The sequence below is a fragment of the Chrysemys picta genome, chromosome 14, assembly GCF_011386835.1.
Source record: "Chrysemys picta bellii isolate R12L10 chromosome 14, ASM1138683v2, whole genome shotgun sequence".
Classification (NCBI taxonomy): Eukaryota; Metazoa; Chordata; order Testudines; family Emydidae; genus Chrysemys; species Chrysemys picta.
In genome coordinates, this window is record NC_088804.1 from 6,699,288 (window position 1) to 6,725,045 (window position 25,758).

A 25,758-nucleotide genomic window follows, 5' to 3' on the forward strand; every position below is an offset into this window, starting at 1 on the left:
TGTTGTGTATGTTCCAGAGAGAGAACATTTACTGCTACGTATTAATTAGCCAACTTCACTTCCTCTTCTCTGAGAGGCATCATAGGGGAATCAGTGGATCATAATTTTTTGGCTTAAAATACCAACAGAACCCTACTTATTACCTGGATTCCCTGTAATAACTGCAGTAATCTAGGAGGAAAGAGTTGGGGGGTGCCCTTCTAAACTGCTATAGAAAGGATTCAAAGGAGACCAGGCCAGGCTAGGTTTAAAATGGTTCCCTTTATTTTGAGCTCCGTTGTGTGTTTTAGCCACCACTGCATGTTAGGGATGGTGTGAGAGGTGCCATGGTGTTTAGCTTGAAATGGTGGTGGGGTATGTAGGAGGTGATGGTGTAGAAGCAGCAGTAAGGTTGGATGGAGATGGAGGATGTGTGATGGAGACTTTGTGGGGACTGAAGAACCGGGAAGGAGTTCTTAGGCTCTGAGATGTGGGGTGGGACCTGGTTGGATGGGGAGTTGCAGGTCTCTGGGACCTTTGGCTTGTAGGGGGTTCTAGGGACATGTTGGATTTCAGGGTTATGGAGCTGGAATGGAGTGGAGGCTCAGTAAGGCTCAGAGTCTGGGGCAATAGAATAGGGGATTATAGGACTAGAGGGATTAGGAAGGGAGGTGAGGGGTTATAGGGCTTTAGTGTTTGAAAGCTAGTAGTGGAGACTGGGGGTTGTAGATCTTTGGGGAATCGTAGGACAGTGAAGATTGTGGATTATAGGGCTCTATGCGTAGGAGGGATGTGGGAGATTTATAGGGTTTTGGGGTAAAAGGGATTATACCACTTGGGTTTGGAGAAGGGTTACAGGTCTCTAGGAGTAGGAGGGGAGGTTGGGGGTCGAAGGGATTATAGGGCTTTAGGGATAGGTGGGGAAACTGGGGTTCATGGGGATTTAGGGGCTTCATTTAGGATTTAGGGGCATGGTTATAGGGCTCTAGGGGTAGGTGGGGTTAGAGGGCTCTAGGAGTGTGTGGGGGTCATAGGGTGGGGTGAGAGGGCTCTAGGGGTAGGTGGGGGTCATGGGGCGGGGTTAGAGGGCTCTAGGGGTGGGCAGGGCTCTAAGGCTCTAGGGGTAGGTGGGGGTTGTAGGGTGGGGTTAGAGAGCTCTAGGGGTGGGTGGGGCTCTAGAGGTAGGCGGGGTTAGAGGGCTCTAGGGGTGGGCGGGGATCTAGGGCTCTAGGGGTAGGTGGGGGTTGTAGGGTGGGGTTAGAGAGCTCTAGGGGTGGGTGGGGCTGTAGAGGTAGGCGGGGTTAGAGGGCTCTAGGGGTAGGTGGGGGTCATGGGGCGGGGTTAGAGGCTCTAGGGGTGGGCGGGGCTCTAGGGGTAGGTGGGGTTAGAGGGCTCTAGGAGTGGGTGGGGGTCATAGGGTGGGGTTAGAGGGCTCTAGGGGTGGGCAGGGCTCTAGGGGTAGGTGGGGGTCGTGGGGTGGGGTTAGAGAGCTCTAGAGGTGGGTGGGGCTCTAGGGGTGGGCGGAGTTAGAGGCTCTAGGGGTAGGTGGGAGTTGTGGGGCGGAGTTAGAGGGCTCTAGAGATGGGTGGGGCTCTGGGGGTAGGCGGGGCTCTGGGGGTAGGCGGGGCTCTAGGAGTAGGTGGGGCCGTGGGGCGGAGTTAGAGGCTCTATGGGTGGGCGGGGCGATAGAAGTAGGCGGAGTTAGAGGCTCTAGGGGTGGGCGGGGCTCTAGGGGTAGGTGGGGTTAGAGGGCTCTAGGAGTGGGTGGGGGTCATAGGGTGGGGTTAGAGGGCTCTAGGGGTGGGCGGGGCTCTAGGAGTAGGTGGGGGTTGTGGGGTGGGGTTAGAGGCTCTAGAGGTGGGCGGGGCGCTAGGGATGGGCGGAGTTAGAGGCCCTAGGGGTGGGCGGGGCTCTAGGGGTAGGTGGGGCTCATGGGAGTAATAGGGCGCGAGCGGCTGCGGTGAGTCCCCCCGGCCGCAGGGGTCGCTGTGCCCCGCCCGCGCGCCCAGCCGGTCTCCGCCGCGGACTCTCTTGCTGGCTGGGCCGCGGCCGCCGGATCAGCCCCTTTTCCGGGTTCGCTGCGCTGCGCTCGGGGCCGGCTCAGGCTGCCGCCGCCGCTGGGGATCGGGCCTCGGGCAGAGACCGCGCGGGACCCGGAGCCCGGCCCGCCAGCCCCGCCCCTTCCCCTCCCCCCCCCGCCGGGCCGGGACCGGCCCCCCCGCCCCGCTCCCCCCTGGGCCGGCCTGGCTCTGCTGCCCCCCGCCGCCGCCCTCCTGCGCTCCGTGCCCCGCCTCGGCAGCCCCGCCGGCCCCCTCCGCCGCCGCCTCCTGCAGCCGCCCCCGCCGCTCGCCCCCGCCATGCCCGGCCCGGCCGCCGGCAGCAGGGCCCGGGTCTACGCCGAGGTGAACAGCCTGAGGAGCCGCGAGTACTGGGACTACGAGGCGCACGTCCCGAGCTGGGGGTAAAGCGGCCCCCGCCCCGAGCCGGGCAGCGGGCGGGTTGGAGCCGGGGGGAGGGGCTGGGTGGAGTTGAGGCGCAGGGGGCTGGAGTGAGGGGGTTGGGCTGGAGCCGGGGGGCTGGGGAATGGCGGGGGAGGGGGCTGGGCCGCTAGGAAACAGGGGGCTGGAGTGAGGGGGTTGGGCTGGAGCAGGGGGGCTGGGGAATGGCGGGGGAGGGGGCTGGGCCGCTAGGAAACAGGGGGCTGGAGTGAGGGGGTTGGGCTGGAGCCGGGGGGCTGGGGAATGGCGGGGGAGGGGGCTGGGCCGCTAGGAAACGGGGGGCTGGAGTGAGGGGGCTGGGCTGAGACGCTTTGTGGGGGCCCGGGGTGAGATGGCGGGCTGGGGCTCTGGGGAGCTGGTGAGTGAGGGGGGCAGGCTGGAGATCCTTCCCACGATTCAGGGCCCTCCCCCAAATCCTGTCTCAGGGAGACCCCCGCTGCTGCCACCCACACTCCAGAGCTGGGGTAAGGGGGAGCCCGATATGCTGAGCCTTCACCCCTCTGCCAGATGCAGGGCCAGGGCTGGATGGATGGGAGTTGTCCCCCCTCCATGACCAGCTCTTCAGGTGGAAGATGGCTCAAATCTCACTGTGGGGTGGTGGAGTGTGGTACTGAGTGAACCCCAAGGATATGCATTAAGGGAGTTGGCACTGCCCCTCATAATGGCACTGTGAACCTGCCAGTGATGCCCACCCCAGAAACAACCTTGCCGTAGACTCTCCCTGAGGGCAGATGTCCAGGGGTGGGTGGAGATCTCAGAGCTGCCAGAGTGTCTCTTCTTCCCTGAGAAGGATATTAAAGGCTGTGGAGAGAGCAGGCTCAAGAAGGGGAGGGGGTGTCACAGTGCCCCCTCCCCTCTTCTCTGTGGGGTTGTGACACAGAGAGGAGGTGGTTGTGGGCACCTGTGCTGCTATTTGATTAAAGGCTTTTCTCAACCTAGAGAGACTAGTTTGGGGATGGGTTTGCAGAATGGTAGCTGTTTCAAGCCTGCCCCCTCATCAGAAAGCAGATCACTTAATGCACAGAGCTGTCTCCAAGTGCTTTGGATGTGAAGGGCTAATCTGGCAGGGAGGAAGGAGAATTCCAGCCCAGTAGCCTGTCAGTTATTTTCCTTTTCGCTGTCCACAGTAATCAGGACGATTACCAACTGGTTCGGAAACTCGGCAGGGGAAAATACAGCGAAGTCTTTGAGGCCATAAACATTACCAACAACGAGAGAGTGGTTGTGAAAATCCTCAAGGTGAGTGTCCAGTTGATGATCGTTAGTCTTTTTTGAGCTGGAAACGTGTAGGAAAGGGGACATCTTGCTAGGTTTATCAGGGGCTTGGGGAGGTCTTGGGTTTCATTCGGTGTCTCATAAATTTGGGTTTCAGCCCTGCCCTCTCTGATGTTGGGGTGCTGGATTACATCTCTGGAAACACATTTTCAACTTGTCCTGTAGTGATGTTTTGATCTTTCTCCCCTCCCACCCTGGGTAGTAGGAGTCATGGGGTGCTTGTCAGATTGAAACTGTGAGCTCTTTGGGACAGGAATGCTGTGCGTCCTGGTGTTTGAATGGAACTGGATGTGCTGTCTGAACTTAGTAAATAATATCTGGCAATGTTTGTCTAAAATGGCTTGTGAACCGTCCTGTCAACAGTAATGTGAAGCCTTGAGGGGGGAATCCTTCCATTAACCTTTAAATGATTGACATTTAACTGTGACAGAGCCAGGCTCTGTAGATTTTGGGAAAGCAAACTAAATCTTGGACTTGGGACTCTAGAAAGTATATTGGATGGCAAATTCCTGGCTATTTAATGTTAGGAGTAAACATAATTGAAAATCAAGGCAAAGGATGAAACTTGTTTACCATCGCTCACTGCATGGTATGTTCTGATATGGTAACAGCTCCATGATAGTGTCACATTAAAGACACAACTACAGAGGTAGCTATTAAAATCCTAATGGTTTGGTACAGCCAAGTGCTCCGTACTGGCATGTGGGGAGCGCAGTTTCTGGTATCACTGCTGCCTGCGAGCACTGGAAGCAGCATGCTCCGCCTATGAAAGGAGTGATCGCTGCATTATTTAGCAGCGGACCATTCAGCTGATTAAGGAAGGATATTTAAAGGGGAGAGAAATAAGAGATTGGTGAATTAACAGAATGCTTTGGCTTTGCCATAGTCCACCATCTTCTTGCTGTTCCCCCAATGTACAGAAGCCTGTACTCGAAATGCTGAGAACTCAGACATGCGTCAGACCTCAGTGCTCCAGTTCGGGTAGGCTGGCTATACTTAGGAAGTGGCCCCTCAGCCGCTGTGGCTAGTAGCTAACTGCCATGTATACATGCTGCTCTGCTGAAAAGGGCCATGCATCTGTCGGCCTGTGAACTGGCTACTAGGTGTGACCAAGTTTGCTCTGACAAATCCCCTGGGTAGCCCAGGCCAGCTAGCATTGGCTCTGCTCCTTTCCTTTCTCCTTCAGGACCAGGTGGGCCACTCATCCAGGGCCTCTGATTCCTCGACCTCGTCTCCCCGCTCAGCGTGTTCTGCCATGGATCTTGTTCTGCCTGGCAACAGTTGCTGAGTAGGGCATGACTTCCCAGCTGTTTCTGAGAAGTTAGCATCTCAGCAGCTTAACTAGGGTTCAGAATTAAGGTGGCAAAGTGATCTGAATCTTCAGTGAGCGTCCCCACACCAAACAGTTGGCTGGTTGGATTGTATATTCATATGTAGAAGTGAGGCTTGCATGTTGTAACTGAATTTTTTTGGTTTGCTGTTCAGGCCTGTCCCTCCTTTGGGTGCTGCTGCCATGGTCTCAGCATTTGTTTGTCACTCTGGGGGCAGAAAAGTCAGCATTTAAAGAGAGAATATTAAAAGATAGCCAGAGTATAATTGTTATATGGAGAGATGTCTCTTGACTAAGCACAGGAAACCGTAGGCTTCTGTTTACCACCAGTCCGGCTAGTCCACCCTACGACTTTGGTGATGGACCTCCGATGCTGATCCAGTGCCAGGAGAACCCATGTATTACCATATGCAAATTGGTGACAGTGAGCCACTGTTGCTAGGAAAGGATCTTCTGAAATCTTCCTGTCTTTCTTCCTCCCCCTTCCTGCCCAAAGGGCCTGCAGTGGGATGAGATCTTCTTCCTGTTGTAGATTGGGTCCATGTCCATTTTGGGAGCCTGTCAGCATCACTTGTGAGTCAGTTGGAGAGGCCGTTTGAGCAAGGCAAGGCGTTCCCTCTCCCCAGGGTCTATGTGTGCTGCTACAGCAATACACCTAGTGTCTGCTGGGCCTGGAAGTGAGATTGAACTGTCAGTGTGTTGTGCTGCCTGTTAGGCCTCAGGCTGACGTTGTTCACTCAGTGTGTAAACAGCATTCCTGGAGTCACATTGTGAAAGCAGAAAGTACAGGAAGATAAAGATGAGCTTTCTTCAGAGTGGAAACTGGATCAGTACAAGGCAACTTTCAGATTCACACCTTGTGTGTGTGATGCAAAATCATAGCACGTGTAGATAATGTCACAATCTGATCTACCTGGATTACTTAGTTTCCTGTCACTACATCTGTAATAATTAAGCCTATTTGTGTATTCTTGAGTTTTAGTAAATAGGACGCATCTTTCTGGCCCTCTGAATTCAGCCTCTAATCTGTGAAAGGAAAAATTAAACCAGAATGTAACAAGTTGTGCATGTGGCTTAAAAAAAAATCACTTGCTGATGGATAAACCTTTTTAGCATCTTAATTTTTTGTAACATTTCCTGAAGTGCTGAGCTGTTTGTATGGATTGCTGTACTTTCTAATGACATAATCACCTAGTATTTTTCTACAGGACCCATGCCTCATTCAGTGTGCAAGTTGACACAGTGCTTAGTGAACTAGACAGGTGTTCAATATTTTTACTCTCACTGTTCAATACAGCCCCGTGTCTTATCTGCTACACACTGCACTGAATAAAGGATATGTTTATAGGCTTTTCTGTGGCTCTCATCACCATAATGTCTGAGTTCCTGACCTCACCCCTGTGATATCAGGAAGTTTTATCATGATTTCTCAGATACAAAACTGAGCCACAGAGGGGATGGCGTGGGGCGGGAGAGAGACTTGTCAGAAGTCGCACAGAAAGTCTGTGAAAGAGGCAAGTCCCAGTCCTCTGCCTTAGCCGTTCTTCTCCCATAGCCTCTTGCCTCATTTGCTACATACCATACAGCTTTTACGGTGAATGAGGGCAGGATGCTGTGGGCTCCAGCTTTACTTCAGGACACACCATACAACTATGTGGTGAATAAGGCAGGATGCTCGGGACCGTATACCATTTCACTACAAAACCTTGCCTCATTCACTGTGAGCAGGTCATTAGGTATTGTCATAATGCATCGGCACAAGATTGTGCAGGCAACCGTAACTTTGTCACTTCCTGACTTTTGAATGCTTCGCTTGCCAACCGTAATACTCTTTTAATGTGACATTTTTGTATGAAACGTCCTAAGTGTGTGAGGTTTTTTTTAAAGCAAATGAAGAAAGCGAGTTCCTCCAGATCCCACTGTAGCTAGACAACAATGACATGCTCTGTGGTGCACATATGTACAGTCAGTGAGGCAGGGACCCTTGCCTTGTCCCCTACGCACTTTCAGAGATCACATTCCACAGCAATCAGCTGTTAACAGTGAGGTCCATTTGCTTGGCCTTTGCACTCTTCCAGTGGTGCAAAGAATCTGTAAGGTCGCCCATAGCAGGCACCACCTAGGAAGCAGGCTACTGAGGACTTTCCTAGTATGGAGTATTCTTTGGCTGGTGTACCTAGCTCTCTGCCAGCTTAGGGTGTGTGTAAGGCATGTCCTTCAGCTTCGAGGAGCACGGTCAGGGTGCCACTGCTCTGGTGATCCCCATCTGGTGTAACTGCCTCGCGGTGGGGATTAGCAACTGAAGTTAGAACAGCCTCCGGGATGCTCTAATGTTATGCAAAGGGCCAAACCAATCTGAGGATCAAGAGATATGCAGAGATGGCATATGGCCGCTGTTGCCTCCCACTCAGGTCCTATCCCAAGAACAGCTCAGCTGGACCAAGGGTTGAGCCCTGAAATTCTGCTGCACAGTCAAAGGAATACCAGGGCATCATCTAGTCAGTGACAGTCCCCGTTAAGTTTTATGTAATGTGCATACATATTATCAATGGACTAGCGGAGTTATCTAACCTAATCCAGTGCAGATGTCCAAAGTCTGGTTTGTTTTTGTTTTTTTTAAACATCATAACTCAAACCCAGTCAAACTGGATTTCCACTGGACCAGGGAAAGGCCCATCTACAATTTAGGTGCTGTACACCTGTCAAATTTCAGTTTTCCATCACCTTCTGCTGAGGTGCTAAAGCTATTTTTAAAAAAAACCCAAACTTGGCTGCAATCAGTTTTCTTAAGGGGGGAAAAATGACACTTTTTTTCAATCCCTCTGTGGCTGAAAATGTCTCCTCTGTTTTGGCTAAAACCTCAGGGAGCCCTTCTCTCACTCTCTCTCTCTTCCCCTCCCCCCCTTTTCTGAAGGTAAGAATAAGCATAGCAAATTGCAGCCCCAAAGATAAAACCTTGAGAAAGTTACAAATGAGTGAAAGAAGATGGGAATACTTGGGACCATTATAGTTAAAGTTGCCAGTGCACACCTATAGTGCCACTTCCTTGCTGATTTTCACAGCCTATGAGTTTGAGTTCTCTCTGGTGCCTGTTATCTCCAATACTGGTGTCTGCCCAAGGCAGTGACTATAGCATCTATATAGCCAGCTCTCTGTAGGATTTTTCCCACTTCTGTTCTCTCTAGATTTGTGTATTTTGTTCAGTGTGCTATGTGTTTACAGACACACAAGGGGAAAGGTTCCTCCCCTGAGGCGTTTACCATCTGAATAGGCAGCATCCACACGAAGGATAAGGATGGCCTGCAATAAAAAGCAGAGGGATCGAGTGATGAAGTGTAAGGGCTTGTGTTTGTAGCGAGAATGGAATTGTTCTCTCGCTCGTTTTGGTGCTTTCAACCCTGGAGCTGCTGCATTAGCTTGTACGCCTAATTGCAATGTGACAGTTTGGTCCCTTCCCCCCCATCAGAGTTACTGGGGGGCGGGGCCTAACCAAAGCTACGTCTAAGCAGCGGTTTTGATGAGCGGGCACTACAGACTACTGTACAGTAATATATTTTATCATATCAATGTAATATCCTCTCAGTTGGGCGAAAACCTCCTTATCCGTCTTGTTTTATTAGATTCTGTGAGAACCACTATATGGTTTTCTTTGAAGGCTAGAGTCTTTATTAGCCTTTTTGAAGAAACTAACTTTAAGATACTTAAATGACTTCCATATCGGTGTGAAAAAGAGAGCCTGGAGTAGGATCAGGTATGTCACTGGTTCCTCATGGCTGCAGCTTTTGACTCAGTCACCATCTCCATCCTAAAAACTGAGCGTGCACCGAAGTTCTGTGCCTTCCCCTCTACTCTTTCAGTTGGGGCGTGAAGAAGCGCCTCCTTTCTCTTGGCCCAGATCATCTGCCTGTTGCATATCCCACAGCACTCGTTTAAATGCGTCACTGATGTTTAGCTAAAACACCCAGAGAAACTATGAAATATACAGGCGGGGGAGCAATCTTTGCTGTTAGCCTTGTGCGGTTTAAAGCTTATTCTGTTGCCAGAGTCCTATAGTTGAGTGGCGTTGTGGTTGATTAAAATTGTGTACTTGATTGAGTAACATCTTTGTATTGCCACTTTAAGTTGCACCAAACTGCTACTGATTTATCACCCAACATGATCAATTGGTTAGTTACGAACTAGGAGAGTGTTCATGGCCGGGCGTTTGCAAAGTGGGTTTGTAATTAGTCTGTTCACACTGGCATTGGGCAGAACCTTGGTAAATAAGTTCTGTTAGGCTGGGCCAGCACGGAGGATCCAGGGTTGGGTCCTGAATATCTCAAGTGCAGCAGTCTTGAAGTGTCCTGGGTGGAGCCCTGTCCATCCATCCTCCAGCTGAAAGGATGAATGCTACCAGTATGCAATTTTAGAGGGTGGGAGAGGAGAATTATAAAGGCAAAAACAATTTAGCATTTTCAAATGCTTCCCCTCCCCCCCGTGCTGCTCTTGGGAGTTAACAAAAAAGTTAAAATTTCCTTTTAAAGGATATTTTGCAAGACGATGAAAGCACAAATTGTTGTTAAAACAAAAGGTCATTTTCACAACTGCTTTAAATCTGTATTACTTGGTTTTCCAGCTAACATTTGCTAATGACAAAATAAATTCAGCTGTCCTGAAGCCAGTTTCCCTATTGAGCAATCAATGTTGTGCTTAGTAGGTTGGTTATAATAACCCCTTGGTAACAATTGCTAGCTATAAAGAGGCCTTGAGTACAATCTACCTATTGAACATTGTCATACGGATGCTAGGCAAGTTCTTCTGAGGTTGGACTCTGTAACACCAAGATTTGCATACTGATTGATTGGAATCATTACAGCATCTGCCGATAGGATTTGGTGAACAAAGAATAGTCCATTTTTTTTAAAGGTTGAAAATATTAGTTTGCCTGATGAATGTTGTCATTTCCTGCCCTGGGTGATTAAAGTTGCATGCAATCGCAAATCTGTGTTACAATGAGGCTTTAATTGCATGCCCAGGATATTTCTCCTAAACAGTATTCTCTACAGTTCTAGTTACACAGGCTGCAGCATATGTATTTTTCATTCTCATGTATTTACACTGTCTTTGTCATAATCTGGCTTCCTATATGTAACCTTGTCTCTAAGGTTTCAGAGTGGTAGCCGTGTTAGTCTAGATCGGCAAAAACAACGAGGAGTCCTTGTGGCACCTTAGACTTTAATTAATAAATAAATTAGGGTATGTCTACACTACCCGCCGGATTGGTGGGCAGCGATTGATCCAGCAGGGGTCGATTTATCACGTCTAGTGTAGATGCGATAAATCGATCCCCGAGCGCTCTCCCGTCGACTCCTGTACTCCACCGCCACGAGAGGCGCAGGCAGAGTCGACGGGGGAGCGGCAGCAGTCGACTCACCGCAGTGAAGACACCACGGTAAGTTGATCTAAGTACGTCGACTTCAGCTACATTATTCACGTAGTTGAAGTTGCGTAACTTATGTAGACCAGGCCTCAGTCTCTAAGGTGCCACAAGGACTCCTCGTTCTTGTCTCTAAGGTATATTAAATGTGGTCAGCAAATGCACTGCACATCATGTTTTCAGTCCTTAATGCCTCTCTGTGTAGATGCTGTTTGGGAGAGGAGGCAGGTATCTACAAAAGTGAGGCCTTATTTACGCTAGAAGGTTGTCCTGCATTAACTATACTGATGTCACTAAAGTAGTACAAACGCAACACCCCAGCATGGACACACTTACTTTGGTATAAAGATGCTTTATATTGATAAGTATTCCTGCACAAGAGGAAGAATAACTATCACAATCTACGGCACCTTTATACTGGTATAACTAGGGCTTTTGCCGGTATAGCCATTTCAGTTAAAAAAATAGAAAGAAAGAGAATGGGGGGAAAAATCACATCTCTACCTAGAACAGTTATACTATTAAACTTGGAAGTGTAGCCCAGCCTTAGCTGTAAAGTGAGGTGCCCTTCTGCATATACAAGGGAACGTCCAGTATTATGTGCAGTTTGTGTACTCTTCAGCTAACGGGCTGAAATGGGCTTTGTTCGGCATTATGAGGCTAGTACCACAGTAGTAAAAGAGGGTATGCAGATATTTAAGGTTGTAGGAGAAAACTGTATGATGTATATGAGAGTGTGACCATACTGCACGTGTACAAGGGGGTGTATTGCATGCAGTTTTGAAAGGGTCCTAACTCAATCAAGTTGAAACCAGTTATTGCTAGAGCTCTCCAAACTATTTCTTTTTAATGACAAAGATAACCCTGTCAGATTTCAACGTCTACCTGCTGGCATTTCAACTACAAAGGTTTTAGTCACTCTCTTTGATTTGAAAAGTGGCCGAACAGCGTTTGCTCACATTTTGAAAAGAAGAGAAACCACTTTCAGCCAGAGACCAAGCCTGGAGATTTTCATGACAAAAGGCTAAATGTTGAGACATGTAGGAGTGATTGAAAAGTGGGTTAGAATAGAAACCTTTCTTCGTCATTAACTAGAGTGGTCATTGCTGCTATAATGAAGAATCTTAATAAAAGGTTCAGGATGGAGGAACCACCGCACCTCTGCCTACGCTGGTGCTAAGGCCCTCGGAGTTAATACAGTGGAAGGGGTAAGTGGGTTTTACACCTCACCCTGTTAGACTAGGACATAAAATACAGACGTTAACTGTCTGACATCACTTTGAGAGTGAGACAGGGAGGGTGAAATAATCTTTTTTTGGATCAACTTCTGTTAGTGTGCGAGACAAGCTTTTGAGGTGAAGAAGAGCTCTATGTAGCTCGAAAGCTCGTCTCTCTCACCAAGAGAAGTTGGTCCAATCAAAGATATTACCTCCCCCACCTTGTGTCTCTAATATCGTGGGACCAACACAACTACAAACGCACTGCAAATGATATCATTTTTGTCCTTTTGACAAGTTAAGGATGCCTCTTCAGCTTCCTGGCTGGGCCTAGATATTGAAGTGTATGTGACAGAGCAACTCGTGCATAGTTCTGAGACTACAGTACAGTAACTGGATTTATGTCCCTTTAATTCCATCTTGGCCTTTAGGTGATAATCAAACCACAGGAACAAAGCTAGAAGGTTTACCTGTCCATTCTGATATGGACAGAATTATAGTCCCATAATGAAACCTCTTCCTGCTGGGTCCATGACACACACAGGTGACTGCTCCCTTCCCCTGCTGCTGCAGATGTTCCAGTTCTGTCATTGTTACCTGTGTGACTCTTACTTTCCATTGTCATCTCTCCATTGGACACTGGAGAGTGGTGACAGTCCGTGGCACCGATTGACTCTTGTAACTGATGGGCACGATGCAATTTTATACGGTTGTATTATATCTTGTGCTGCAATTCATGTGTTATGGGAGCCTCAGTAACTGTTATCTGTGAGGGTTTGCTTAATTGTTTCCATAGTAAACCCATGTTTTCAGTAGTTCCTAACTTTCTGCAACTTTCATCTTTGAGTTGAAAATTTCTAACCTTGGTGTCTGTTGGAAGATGACCTGTTTTGGAAAGTTTGAGTCAAAATGGTTCAGCCGTGTTTGACAGCATATGAGAGAGGAGATACTTGCGCCGTTATACAAATAAATACAGTTGTAATGCTTTCAGAACAGCTCTAAAGCTAAAATGGTTGGAGAGGGAAAACAAAACTTAATCTGGCAGAGAAATAGCCCTTATTGAGGGGTAGTGGCTTTGGAGAATTCTGGTGAAAATGGGGTTTGTTTTGATTTGACCGACTTTTGAGATCTGACTCTCTCTTTCTTTGTGTACATGCAGTAAAGATGGAATGATTTTAACTCTTTGAAGGTAGGCTATGCAGCACGCCTGTATCTAAAATTTAATTACATACTGCAAAATTTACTGCAGGTTCACACTGAACGAAAGGGCTACATAGAATCCCTTGCCTCGTTCAATGCACATCTTGCAAACCTGACCAGATCCTCCTAAGTTGTTCAGGACACAGTCACACAACGAGAACACTATTTGTCTAGTTACTGTATGGAATTTTATCTTTCCAAAAGCCTAAAATGACTTAATTTGAGATTGTGACTAACTGTATAGTAGTGTTTATTCACAAGGAGGTAGAGTTAAGGTGGTATGTGCAACTTAACTTTCTTTTCCTGATTTGTGGGTGCTTAACGGTCCTACTTTAATGTTTTCTTAATGTAGATTTTAAATATAACTGGTTTAATGGGAGTCTGTTAACTGAAACTTCATTTTTTTCCTTTGGCTTTCTTGCTTTTTGAGCAGTCTGTTTACTGAGAATTCGTTGGTTTGTGTTTATGATATGCTCTCTCTTATAGGCGGGATCTGATGCGGGGGTTAGTGCTCATACCTGTGACTAAGGGGTTTTTCTGACTATTTTGTTTTCAAATTGAAAGCACTTAGAGACTTTAAAAGCCTCTCAGGGATCTTTAACTTTCAGTGCTTCAGGAGGCAGCCAGAATGAAAAAGGAAAGTTTTTCAATTCAGTGTTACAATGGTGGGTCTCTAAAGTTTCTCATTCTACAAACTGGGAGGGAGCGATATGTGAGTAGGAGAGAGTGCTTTTCAGGAACTGAAAGCCCTTCTCAGTACCTCACTGTGGTTCTCTCTAGCTCCGTCTGCAGATCACTCCTGGCCCAGGAACCATTGTTTATAGCCATTGTCTTAAAATCTTACTTGCTGTGCTGCTCTTTCCTCCAAGCAGGGGCAGGAATAGAGAGTCAACAACTGTAACTCCCCTTATGCTGAGTTATGTAAATTATCTCGTTATATGGAAATGGACAGTTGATCAGTCTGGGTGGGAAAAAAAAACAACCCTTTAATTTGAGAAGAACCCTCCTTCAGAAAGTTTGCTCCCAAAAACAGGTTTTTGGAGTGTGTATGTTTGAAGACAAGTTTACAGCAGTTCAAAATATCCTTACAATTTTTTTTTAAAGTGTGTATAAAAGCAATAACTTGTCAACAGGTGCAGTTTTACTGGGTGTTCACACTCCCTGGGGTAGTTGAATGACTAAATGGTGTGTAATTATACACTTAAACGTCTAAACTGCTTCATAAATGTTGATAACTGGAATTTCAGCAAATTTAAGTAACTGAAGAATGACTCAAGATAGGTTACTTCCAGAAGAAATAAGAACTGCACAGCAGTGGAACTAAAAAATCATGTGTGTTAAACCAGTAAACACAGGCTGTGGTACATCATCTGCCATATTTGTCATGATAATAAATGCAATAATGCATAACAACTAACTGTAACCTTTTCCGTGTTGGGTGGTTTTCAAGTGCTTTTAAACTTGGTGATGACCACAGTATGGGTAGCTGGTTTTGTCTGTAAAGTGCTCTGCCATTGCGTGCAACGGAAAAGTAACCCATCCTGACAAGAGGGAATATACTGTTTGAGACGCCTGTCGGCCCTGTGTCGGCCCTTTCTGAAAACTGCCGCCGCCTTGTGGCTAGGAGTGTTCTCATTCGCCCTCCCCCACGAGGCGGGAAGTAGTTCAGTCCAGTATAAATCACTGGATGAGAACTGGTGGTATCTTCTGAAAGGGTCTCACTTCTAATCACTTTTGTGTATTTAAGCCAGTGAAGAAAAAGAAGATAAAACGAGAGGTTAAGATTCTGGAGAATCTGCGAGGTGGCACCAACATCATTAAGCTGATTGACACGGTCAAGGATCCAGTGGTAGGTATCCGTATGTCCTGAGGTATCTAGTGCTGGGCTTGTCTTGAGCTGTAATCTGTAGGGTAATTGATGGAAATACATGTTTCAAGTGCAAAACTCCTGTTTCTTGCTGGTTGTCTTGTCACCCTAGTTTTCATCTTGCTGTTTACATCTTCCTTCACTGAAGAGCCGTGTTGGGTTTTTAGGTTCTTTTGAGAATACTTTGGTTTGGATGATTTGGTAATCTTCCCTGTACCCCAAAATCCTTGATTCACTTTCGGTATCTAATGATGCCTCTTGGGGGCGGGGGGGGAAGCTTTGTGACTCCACACGCGCACGCACGCATGCATATGCCATCTCTGCGTCATGGCCACTTGTGGCTTAAACAATGGTAAGATTTGTCCAGGTGAATTGATAGCAGGTGCTCATCCTCCCACTTGGTTACATCTTGTTGTCTTCCTACCTAACAGCTTATTGCTTATTTCCTCTTCCTTACTTCCTAAATAATATTTCTCTTGTTTGGTCTGGTTTGTTATTTAGATGCTACGTTTGCCCCTTTCCCAGAACGATTTCTTTGTTGGTTGGGGGGATGATAAGGGAAGGGGTTGTTGGGCTGGGTCACATGACCTTCTAGTTTATTGACAACTACAAGAGAAAACGATTAGTAAGTTCTAAGTATTAGCAAGAGAATGATACAATTTCATTTACCAGCTCAGCTGTGAGGCGATACATTTCACCTTGCTGTGCACTAACATCTTATGCTATCTGTGATCAACCAGCTGGAGGGGAAAAGCATGGTGGGAAATGCCTAGCTGATGCTAGCTGTGTGGGTAATAAGCATTTGTTCCAGCACACTTTGGTAGCAGAGTGTTCCTACCCTGTTGTGTGGGGCACAACAGTGGGCAAAAGCTTGGGGCAGGAAAGTAAATGCAAGTGTGTTTTTTGTCAGTCAGAATTACGGGGCTCAGAAAGGGCAGAAGGTACTGCTCTTGCAGGAAGATGGCTAAACCATTCACCTTTCTCTCTTGCAGTCAAAGACCCCAGCTTTGGTGTTTGAGTACATCAATAATACAGATTTTAAGGTGAGTTTGTCTCTGTACCAAACTGGGGGAGGTGGGAGGTCTCAAGGTCCTCTAAATTTGCCATACACCAGGTTTACTGGAGACCCTTTGAAAAGCCAAGTTGCTGTTGACAACAGTGGGGGAAATAATGGATTTGGTCTATACACCACCTTCCCTTGTAACTTCAGCCAACACAGATTGAGTACGGCTCTGAGAAATAAAACTCGAAACTGCCCAGCTGTCCCTCCTTGTGACTTTGAGGTGCGAGTTCCAAGGATATAGGAAAACGGGAGAGTTTATTGCATTTCCTAGTTACCCTCTCTCAACATAGCAACTGCTGCTGTGCTGTATTTTAAATCTAAGTTAATCCCTCTGCTATCATACTCTATTTATGGCAGGGCTGTTGATGGAGATGGTGGCATTGATTTGCATAGAAATTCTGCGGAGCTGGTGTGTAGAGTCGTGACTTAAGGTCTGAGAGTGAGTGTTCTCACTTGGAAAGATCATAGCCAAGGTGTGACATGGCCTATGTTGGAGGAGATGTAAAGCTTTTTTCCAGACTGCTGTATATTTTCTTCCTTTGTGTTAGTTGGGGAGCTGAGTGGAATATTTCTCTTTCCTCTGGTGATCCTCTCTAAGTTGGTCCATCAGTGAGCATATTTGCTACTGTAACAGTTTCTGGCTGGGGGAAATGAGCTAATCTGTGTAGTTAGTAACTTTCTGAAGTAGGTGTGGTTATCCCTCCTTGCTCCAGGTTATCCCGCCTTGTATTATAAGTTATTAACTCTGCGAGATGGCCTTTTAGCAAGTCATTCATAATTAATTCTAACAGCCGTCAGTTAGCACCCCACTGTCTCCGAGCCGTTTTCTTACTCCATATGTAGGAAAATACTGTCCTGTGATGTCGAATAACGTGACTGAGTGTGTGAACTGTTAGGAGATGCTCGCTTCTTAGGATTTAGGCCTCAAAGTACTGAAGAAATGTACAAGGAATGTCACTAGGCTGTTGTCGGTACAACTTGCTGTTACGGAGAGGAGCAGAACTTGGTCCTTCACTCCCGGTCAGCAGATTTTTAAAGGTATTTAGGTGCCTAAAGATACAGATAGGCACCTAATGAGCTCTCATTTAAATCAATGGGATTTAAGCACCTAAGCACCTCTATGTATCTTTAGGTGCTTCGACACCTTTGGTCCCAGGGTTATTACATTGCATCCCTTTGCTCTCTAGTGAATTTCTCTGCACTCCAGGATGGTCCCAAAAGAGTTCAAATTCCAGGCCTCTCAGAGGTGGAGTTGCTAGAATATGGGGAAAAGGAGGAGAGGAAGTAAAAAGAAGAAACCCCCTGAGTTCAGAGCTTAGAGAATAAGTGTTCCCTGTGTTCCACACATCGCATTGCAAACCTATGGGTTACCAAGAAGGTTAATACCCAGCCTTGGGAACCCTTTCCCTCAAGATGGGGCTACTATCAACTTTGGCCTCAGTCACTGAAAACTTGCAGGAGGCAGTGTAGTGAGTCAAGTGCTACTGTAATGTGCTGACCACAGCCAGTGCACGTAGTTAATCTGGCTGCAGCATTTTGGACATTATTTACGCTGTGTAGGGATTTAGCAGAGAGACCAGTATATAGTAACGTGCAAGAGCATCTGTCCTGTGAGTGTTTGAGGGGGAGTGAGCATTGCCCCATTAAAGTAAATGGCAACAAGGGCAGTGTTATGCAGCAACCTTTCTGGGCTAATTAAAATGACCTTGATTTGTCTGGGTTTAATTTGAATCAGCTGGATTGTGCAAACAGGGTGTACTGTTCTGAACTATGGACTTCTGTACACACCAAGCATGCTGCCTTTAGGCATTTGGCCCCCAGGACATAGCCATTTTGGTTGATGGCTGAAAATCTTTTGAAGTACTCATTACACTTCGTTTACACTTTTTAACAAACAGCATGAGATAAAGCCAAGCCCTAGGGTAGCAAATCAAATTGTTTTGAACAAGGATCCCTTCTTGCTATCCCGAAAAGCCACGTGTGCCTAATCATGTCTCTACACAAAAATCCAAAGCAGGGCATATTTCCAAGTCAGTGATTTGATTCTCACTTCCCCAGCTGGTATAGCATGGGGGGAGATATTCGATTTAACAACTCGAGACAAACACACATCAGGGATGGTCTAGATAATACTTCGTCCTGCCTTGAGTGCAGGGCACTGGACTAGATGACCTCTTGAGATCCCTTCCAGTTCTATGATTCTATGAAAACCTACCCAGTTCTTACCAGATAATGCTGTCTCCTAAATACTGTTCTAAACATGAAGATATCTGGGTATTATGGTCAGAGGATACAGTAACAGGGGAGTTAAATGGTCTCTCCTGATGGTTTGGTATGGATTGTGTGCCACATTCCTAGCAAACTGTCATTCCCACCAAGAACAGGAATAGTTGCTTGCTTTATTTTCCCCAGTGATTGCAAGCTAAGTTGTGCATTGTTACCCATGTTGTTCATATCTGAACAGGACGTCAGAAGTTGCATTGCTGAGTTGTGGCCATTGCATCAAAAGAAATTAAATGGTTTTAAAATGAATCATTACAAAGTAAATATAAAAGACTGAGTCTTGAGGTTCATCAAGACGCAAATATGAGTTCAAGTTTTAAAGATTCTTTATTTTACTGTCTGACTTCTGCTGATTGATATGCGACAGAACTGGAAAACTTTGCTTGAAACTGAAAATATGAAAATCCTGTCTACATCATGAGACATTCAGCCTGACTAGGAAAGAGTAGTAGATTTATAGCTTAAACCTCCGTAGCCTTGTTTAGGACCTGCATTTTTTGAGTTTTCAGGTTCATGTATTTACATGCACAGATGACTGAATGCCTATCTAGCCAATGCACATGCAAAAACGCACAAGAGGATCTCTCATTTTAAAATAAAGCCCCAGCGTCTCTTTCTCTCTATTAAGACAGGAGCGACGTGCTTGGAGGGCTGAGTGAAAACAGGTCCAATAATCCTTATGTCAGTTCTCACTGGCTCTCCTTGAACCCTATTAATAAGATGTCTGGAGACTTAAACTGGAAGCTTTCCAACTTGTTTCAGTTTTTTCCTTCTTTCTTTCAGTGCTCCATGTTTCTAATTCAAGTGATAGGGAATTGTCCTCTTACTCATTTTGGTGGCGTTGGTCCATATGCTAAATGCTTGAACTTGTGATCACTATAATTACTTGTACACCCAATGGCGGTGTGACAACCTTGTGTGTGTGTCTCAGAAAAAATTGTCAGAGCATGAGCGGAGGGTTCTCAAGCTGGTTCCAAGTGACTGTTTTGACTATGATGGGCCACTGCCAGATACTTGACGGTATTACATTTTTATCTTTCTCTCTCTCATTTGTAATATCCTCTTTGAAGCTAGAAAATGTCCTTATTGATCTTCTTTTCTGGCAAATGCTTTCCCTTGTGCTTTCAGCAAAATTACATTTTTGCTTAATGTTAATTGCTTGTTACGCTACTTGGTTAATGTCACTTTCTTTGGAGCACAAGCATTGCCAGTGGTATCTGCATAACCCTGAGAATAGTGCTGCTTGGACTCCCTTAGCTGCCTTATGGTCTGTCTTTGCAAGAGTGGAGCTTAAAACATTGTAGGTCCGACCTAAAGAAAAGCTACTGGAGTTCCCAGATTTAGGGACTCTCAAACTTTAGAATCAAAGGAATTTAAATATTTTAAAATGATATTTGGATTCTGTGGTGATAGGTGGCCCTAGAAATACCTTAAGTAGATGAATACCTTACCTTTTAAATTGGTCAAATTATAATCTTAAACTGCTTAATTGTATATCTACGGGCTTGATGAGCCAGAGTTTGAAAACTCATACTTAAATTATTTTCTCACGTGAAACAGAATGTCTCTACTTGAGTCTTAATGAGTGACCAACGTTTCTCTTAAATTTTGTTTATACTTATGGTTATCTTTGAGGTCACAAGCTACCCACAAATGATTGCCTTAAATTGTTACTTCAGACAAAATGAAAGTCAGGCAAATGGTCATTAGGTAGAGGCACAAAGTGCCCATTGTCTTTCTGTTTCCAACTGGAAGTTAAAACAGCTGACATGTCTCCATGCTCCCAAACCAGGGGCGGCTCTATGTATTTTGCCGTCCCAAGCACGGCAGTCAGGCGGCTTTCAGCGGCACACCTGCGGGAGATCCGCTGGTATCGCGGAGTCGGCGGCATGCCTGTAGGAGGTCTGCCAGTCCCGCGCCTTCGGTGTACCCCCTGCTGAATTGCCGCCGAAACCGCAGGACTAGTGAACCTACCGCAGGCATGCTGCCGAAGGCAGCCTGACTGCCGCCCTCACGGCGACCGGCAGGCAGGCCGCCCCCCACGGCTTGCCGCCCGAGGCACGTGCTTGCTGCGCTGGTGTCTGGAGCCGCCCCTGTCCCAAACGCCTACTTTCTCCCCCAACAACCTTCAAATGATGCATATTTGCATAGTACCAGAAATGTGTGGTACTCGTAGGTCTGCAAGATAATGGCTCCTGCCTCGAAGAGAAAGATGGAGTCTCTTTCGAGCAGCACTGCACACGTTGTGCTATCTTGTTTTTAGCAGCTCCCACTTTGAAAGGCAGGAGTAGAGTTGACAGGCTGTTTAGAAGAGGTGTTTGAGAGGAAGACATGGCAGGGGTGCACAGCAGATCAGGAAGGGAGATCCAGGCTGTATGGGGCAGAGTAGAAGAAAGTGAAGGAGCTTTATCCAGATAACTTTTGGAGCAATTGGATTACATCTCTACCCAGGATGGAGATGATCATAGAATATGAGGATGGGATAGCTGGTCCGTCCTCTTTCTCTGTGTATTGGGTGATGCAGGCAGGCTGCTAGGAGTCCAGTGTCCTGGGATTCCCTTTAGTTCTATTTTTCACCTCTTGAGTGACCGCTTCCCTGCACCTTCACACCCAAACTTCTGCATATTGAGGATAAATATACTTTCCCACTACATTTGCAACACATTCATGGGATATAAAGGCATGAAATAAAACTGCTTCTTAGCTTAGCTATAAACACCGGCAGCCAACAGGCAAATGGTTTTCAAGTGATCCCATTTGAATGCTTTACACCTCCAAGCAGCACCCCTTAAATGCAGTACTATGTTGAAAAGTCATAAAAAGAACAGTGCCTTGTTCCCGAAATCTGTGCCCCCTGCGTAGGCAGGCAGACTAGCTCACTGTAATGAGAAAAGTGTTTACTGGTTAATTCCTCTTAACCCTGCTGGTTCCTTCTTGGGCATCAATAGAATTGTTCAACGGCAATCAATTCCATCTGTACAAACCCACTGAAAGCCCTTGAGGGCTGTACAGGTGCCTCTGAAGGCCTGATTGGCCTGTGGAGCCTTTGTTGCTGGTGCTGATGCACGAGAAGGAAAGAGACCAGTTTGACTGGCAGAGCAGAGCCCAGGTTCAGTTTGATTGGGCTGGCAGTTAACCGAGCAGATGTTAACAGAAATCATCGAGATACAGAGCCTCACAGTGATGTTTGTCACCCTTCAGACTAAAACCACACTGAGAACAGAGCGCGAGAACGGAACTCTGGTGAGAACTTGGTGATGAAGGGACCTGCCAGGGCTCTGTAAATAGCTTTAAATAGAGAGAGTCTGGAACCCTGCTGGGAGGATGTTCATTTTAGTTCTCTCTCCGTGGACCGAGATTTCCCAAAGCTATGTTCTTATTGGTGCACCATGCTGTGGAGACCTTGGCTCTGGCTTTAAAAGGCCCCGTGCTGAGCAGGTTAAAAGGGTGGTAGAAACAATCAGTGGGCGTAAAATGGTACAAGGCAGCTAGAGAGGAAGGCTCAGGAAGAGAGTTTTAAAATGCCCCATTCCACCCTTGTGCCAAGCCGTCCATTCAGCAGTAGCGTGAGCACCTCCAGCAACTTCTCTGACTTTCTCTTGTGAAAACGTAGGGAACGGTTCTGTATTTCATATTCCGTTTGTACAAGGAAGTGTGTTGAAAGAGGCTGTTGGGCAACAAACTTCAGCTGAAAAGACAGCCTTGCTTCAGGGGAATGGTGCTGGGAGGGGATAATAGTTAGAATACGTTTGTCAGGCTCTTGGGAGAAGGCAGCCCGACATGGGACTAAGGAATGAGAGCACTTGGTTCTATCCCAGAGGTGGGCAAACTACGGCCCGCGGGCCACATCCGGCCCACAGGACTGTCCTGCCCGCCCCTTGAGCTCCCGGCCGAGGAGGCTAGCCCCTGCCCCTCCCCTGCTGTCCCCCCCAGCCTCAGCTTGCTGTGCTGCCAGTGCTCTGGGCGGCGGGGCTGTGAGCTCCTGCCGGGCAGCGCAGCGGGGCAGCTGGCTCTGGCCGGGCGGCGCGGTTGCCAGTCCTGGCGCTCTGAGCGGCATGGTAAGGGGGCGGGGAGCGGGGGGGTTGGATAAGGGGCAGAGGGTCCCAGGGGGCAATCAGGGAGCAGGGGGCGGTTGGATAGGCATGGGAGTCCCGGGGGGGCCTGTCAGGGGGCAGGGGTATGGATAGGGGTTGAGGCAGTCAGGGGACAGGGAGCGGGGGGGTTGGCTAGAGGGTGGGGTCCCGGGGGGGCCGCTAGGGGCGGGGGATCGTGGGAAGGGGGGGTCGGGGCCAAGGAGCAGGGGGGGTTGGGGATTCTGAGGGGGGCAGATAGGGGGCGGGGGCCAGGCTGTTTGGGGAGGCACGGGAGTTAGTTGCCTAAGTATTTTTGAGGATATGGGCCTCAGTCTCTCATTTTCCATCTGTAAAATGGGAACAATAATCTGTCCCAGCTGTCTCAAATCTACAGCGGAAAGGTGCTATGTTCGTGAAGATGATTATGGTCTGTCCTTCGTGGAAAGATTAATTTCATAAACCCCCAAACTTTTCAAAATGGCTTGTTTGAAAACTAAAGAAATGTTCAGATGAAAGAGCTGTGCTCCACTAGCACTAATCTGCTCCAGGGCACGCGTAAGAAGGCTGCTGGTGTGCTGGAGGAGAGCAGAAGGTTCTCCGGTGAGCCCCAGTAGCCAACAGACAGCCTGTTGTAGCTTATTGCTGTATCTTTGTCTCGTCCTTGCTGACTTGTGCCTGCTTCACCGAGTTGCGCTTGGATGTTAGGATCACCCGAGCTCATGAAAATCGAATTGAGTTTGCACCCCAAGAGGCACTAAACAGTTCCTGGGCTTGTAAATGTTCTTTGTACATTGCTGGATGAATAGGCAGCTTATTGGAGCAGGGATGGTGAAGGCTGGGCTGTTCAGGAGCGTTGCTGAGGGCGCCTTGGGCATAGGCGGTGACTTGTTTACATCACTCTTCAGCGTTTAACCGGACACCGCTCCAGAGCTGAAGAGAATTCAGGATCAGCTCTAGTTTCTTGGAATGTGAATCTCAAATCGCCACGGTGGGGTTTTCTTGAAACTACCAGGCAATGCCCTGAGCCAGCAGCTGGCTTTGAAGTTAATGAAATCAAACAATTTGACTGGGCTTTGAGGAGACGCTTGTTTATTAAAAAGGAAAAAAGGTTCAGTCCTGCTATTTTCTATAAAACTCAATGTGCATGTCATGCTTCGCATAGCTGCTGCTTCCTAGCGCCATGCTGGGCCTCTTGGGAAGGAGGGAAGAGCTCACCCCATGGGGTAAGAGCAGTGAAACCGGGTCGGGCTGAGGAAGGTGCCGATGATGGATATAAAGTGAAATGCTAAATCGTGACCCAAGGGGAGGCTCACGCTGGGCGTGACTGGGTGACAAAGATATTAGTGGTATTGCTGATGAGTTGTGCTTTAAAGTGCACCCTGGGTCTTAAATGCTTCCCCTGCTGCTTTCCAGTAGCAGTGATTACTAATCCCAATAGGAGAGAGTGAGATTGTGTAGATCACTTACACTGCCAGTAATGGACTCAATACTGTGATCTCTTTCCCACCTTGCGATGATGTCTCTGAACTGCTTTTCCCTTCCATGTTACTCTCTCTGTCCCTTTGCGGCAGCTGTCACTCTAGCCTTCTTGATTAGTGTAGAGAGTCTCGATACGCAGCGGAAATGTGAACGCTAATATTCTCCTAAGCAGCTGCTGTCTGATGTTGCAGGGGATCATCCAGTCTAGGGGAAGCAAAGGGGCAATGACGGGTCTGTAGGATGCCGACATTCCCCACTGCCGAATCTGTGTCCTCATCTCCATGTCCATATCCTGCTAACCAACGTAACCCTACACTGATACCTGGCACTCCCGTTGAGTTCAGGCCCTGGCTCCCGGCATTAGAAAAGGATGCAGAGTGGCTTCAGTACTTGAAGACGTGGGGGTTAGGAACTAAGAGGTGCAGTTTTAGACTAAAACAATCAAGATCTGAATATTTATTTTCCCTTCTCTTTCTCTCCCACAATCTGTTTCAGCAACTGTACCAGATCCTGACAGACTTTGATATTCGGTTTTATATGTATGAGCTGCTCAAGGTGAGTGATGGTCATGAAGAGTCTGGGCTGGGGGAATGAAGGTCTCTGAGGCAATGGCAGAATTCCTGGAGCAGCCCTCTGGCAAATTGACTCTTCGGCTTGTTCCCTCTCTGGTAGTTGATGCAGAATTGTTGTCACATAAGAGCCCATTGGGGAGGGTTGGCGTGAGAAGATCAAACCAACCAGCCTCTGTGGAGGAGAGAAGAAGGTGGGAGGTTCAGAACTGAACTGGGGCTCTTTAGTTGTCTTTTATACTGTCGGTATCTGGTCTTTTTCCAGAAAGGAGTTCCCTATCAGTAGTGACTGTGTAGGTAAGTGGAGAGTAAAGCACCAGGGACAAAGCGCTGGAAGTGGGTGGGGTGAAGGGAGTAGCCAAGGTGAGCTAGGCATGGTTGGCATTATGCAAAGCCAGAGGGGGTGGATCACCAACCCTGTGTTGTCTTGATCTCGCAGAACCTGAGCGCATGCCCAAGAGGGGCATTTTCCTGAGCTTTTACAGAACTTGCTTTGGTAGCCCCAATTGTCCAGAGTCACCAGGGCAATTAGGGAGTTGGGTGGGAGGTAGGTGGCTTCAAATCTTCCTTCCCCTGAATGAGCCTGTGGGTCAGAAACAAGCTGGCTGGTTAAATGCTTTGAAATCTTTCAAAGCCCCAAGTGTTTTCTGTCGGTGGGGCTGAGGCTTTAGACCCCCATGGCTCTGCTGGTATTTGACTTACATCTGTTAGGGTCACTAAGGCCCTTTGAGACCCGACTTAGGTGCCTTACTGTAAGTTTCTATTTGGCTGGTTCTTCTTTCAAATGACAGAGAGGGAAGAAAAGGGATGAATGCCATCCTCAAGTGAGCAGTGTGTGCCCTTACGCTCTTTTGGTTTCATTAGACTGCCCCACTCCTTCTCTTGAGAGGCTGGCGTACCACCATGTGGCAGGTTTTGAGATCTGCTGAACCGTCTCTATGGGATCTCAAGCTTCAGTGTGAAGGAGCTAGCAGAGCACTTCAGTTCTCAAAGCTGTGCTCTGGGCACTATCGTGTTGAATCTCTGCCAAGGCAGCCGCTGTTGTCTGTCTTGGTTCCCAGCAGGGCAACTGGATGATTAAAACTGCCATTTCCAGGCCTTTTGAGCTGGCTTTGGGTCTGGAAGTGTCAGAGAAGATTGCTCGAGCCCTGGAGTGTCCACTCCAGGAGTCAGTGACTCAAGATGACCACTTGGGATAGATCTCCTAGCCAGCCCAAGCTGTGGCTACCCGTCCGTGTTCCCAGTCCTTTCAGGGAATGATTGTGTCTGTCTACTGCCTTGTTCCTCTCCCTCATTTCAATAAAAATAGAAGAGCCTGGAGCTTCACAGCATGCCTTGAATTCAATCAGAAGGGGATTTCCCTCCCAGACAAACGGCATAAGGAATTCAGCTTCACAAAGACAGCGAAGGTAGAGAATGCGTTGGCCTCTTTCAGTGTCTTCCATGTGAGGATCTCCGAGCACTTGACAAACCTTGATAGATTTAGCTCCGCCATCTCTTAGAGGTAGA

At 47.6% G+C, this 25,758-nt stretch overlaps 1 protein-coding gene across 3 annotated transcripts in view; it reads left to right on the forward strand.

Annotated features, from left to right (window-relative positions):
• The first annotated feature begins 1,980 nt into the window (after nucleotides 1-1,980).
• Nucleotides 1,981-25,758, forward strand: part of CSNK2A2 (casein kinase 2 alpha 2) — a 39,220-nt gene continuing 15,442 nt past the window's right edge. Inside the window, exons 1-5 of one of the 3 annotated variants that reach the window (XM_065566843.1) lie at nucleotides 1,981-2,381; nucleotides 3,605-3,716; nucleotides 14,663-14,764; nucleotides 15,775-15,825; nucleotides 24,176-24,235. In XM_065566843.1, the coding sequence (XP_065422915.1) occupies nucleotides 24,218-24,235 (18 nt within the window). In that variant the 5' untranslated portion in view covers nucleotides 1,981-2,381; nucleotides 3,605-3,716; nucleotides 14,663-14,764; nucleotides 15,775-15,825; nucleotides 24,176-24,217. Of the gene's footprint in view, nucleotides 2,441-3,604; nucleotides 3,717-14,662; nucleotides 14,765-15,774; nucleotides 15,826-24,175; nucleotides 24,236-25,758 lie in introns of all 3 variants that reach the window. The other 2 variants (XM_065566841.1, XM_065566842.1) reach the window with 2 other exon arrangements.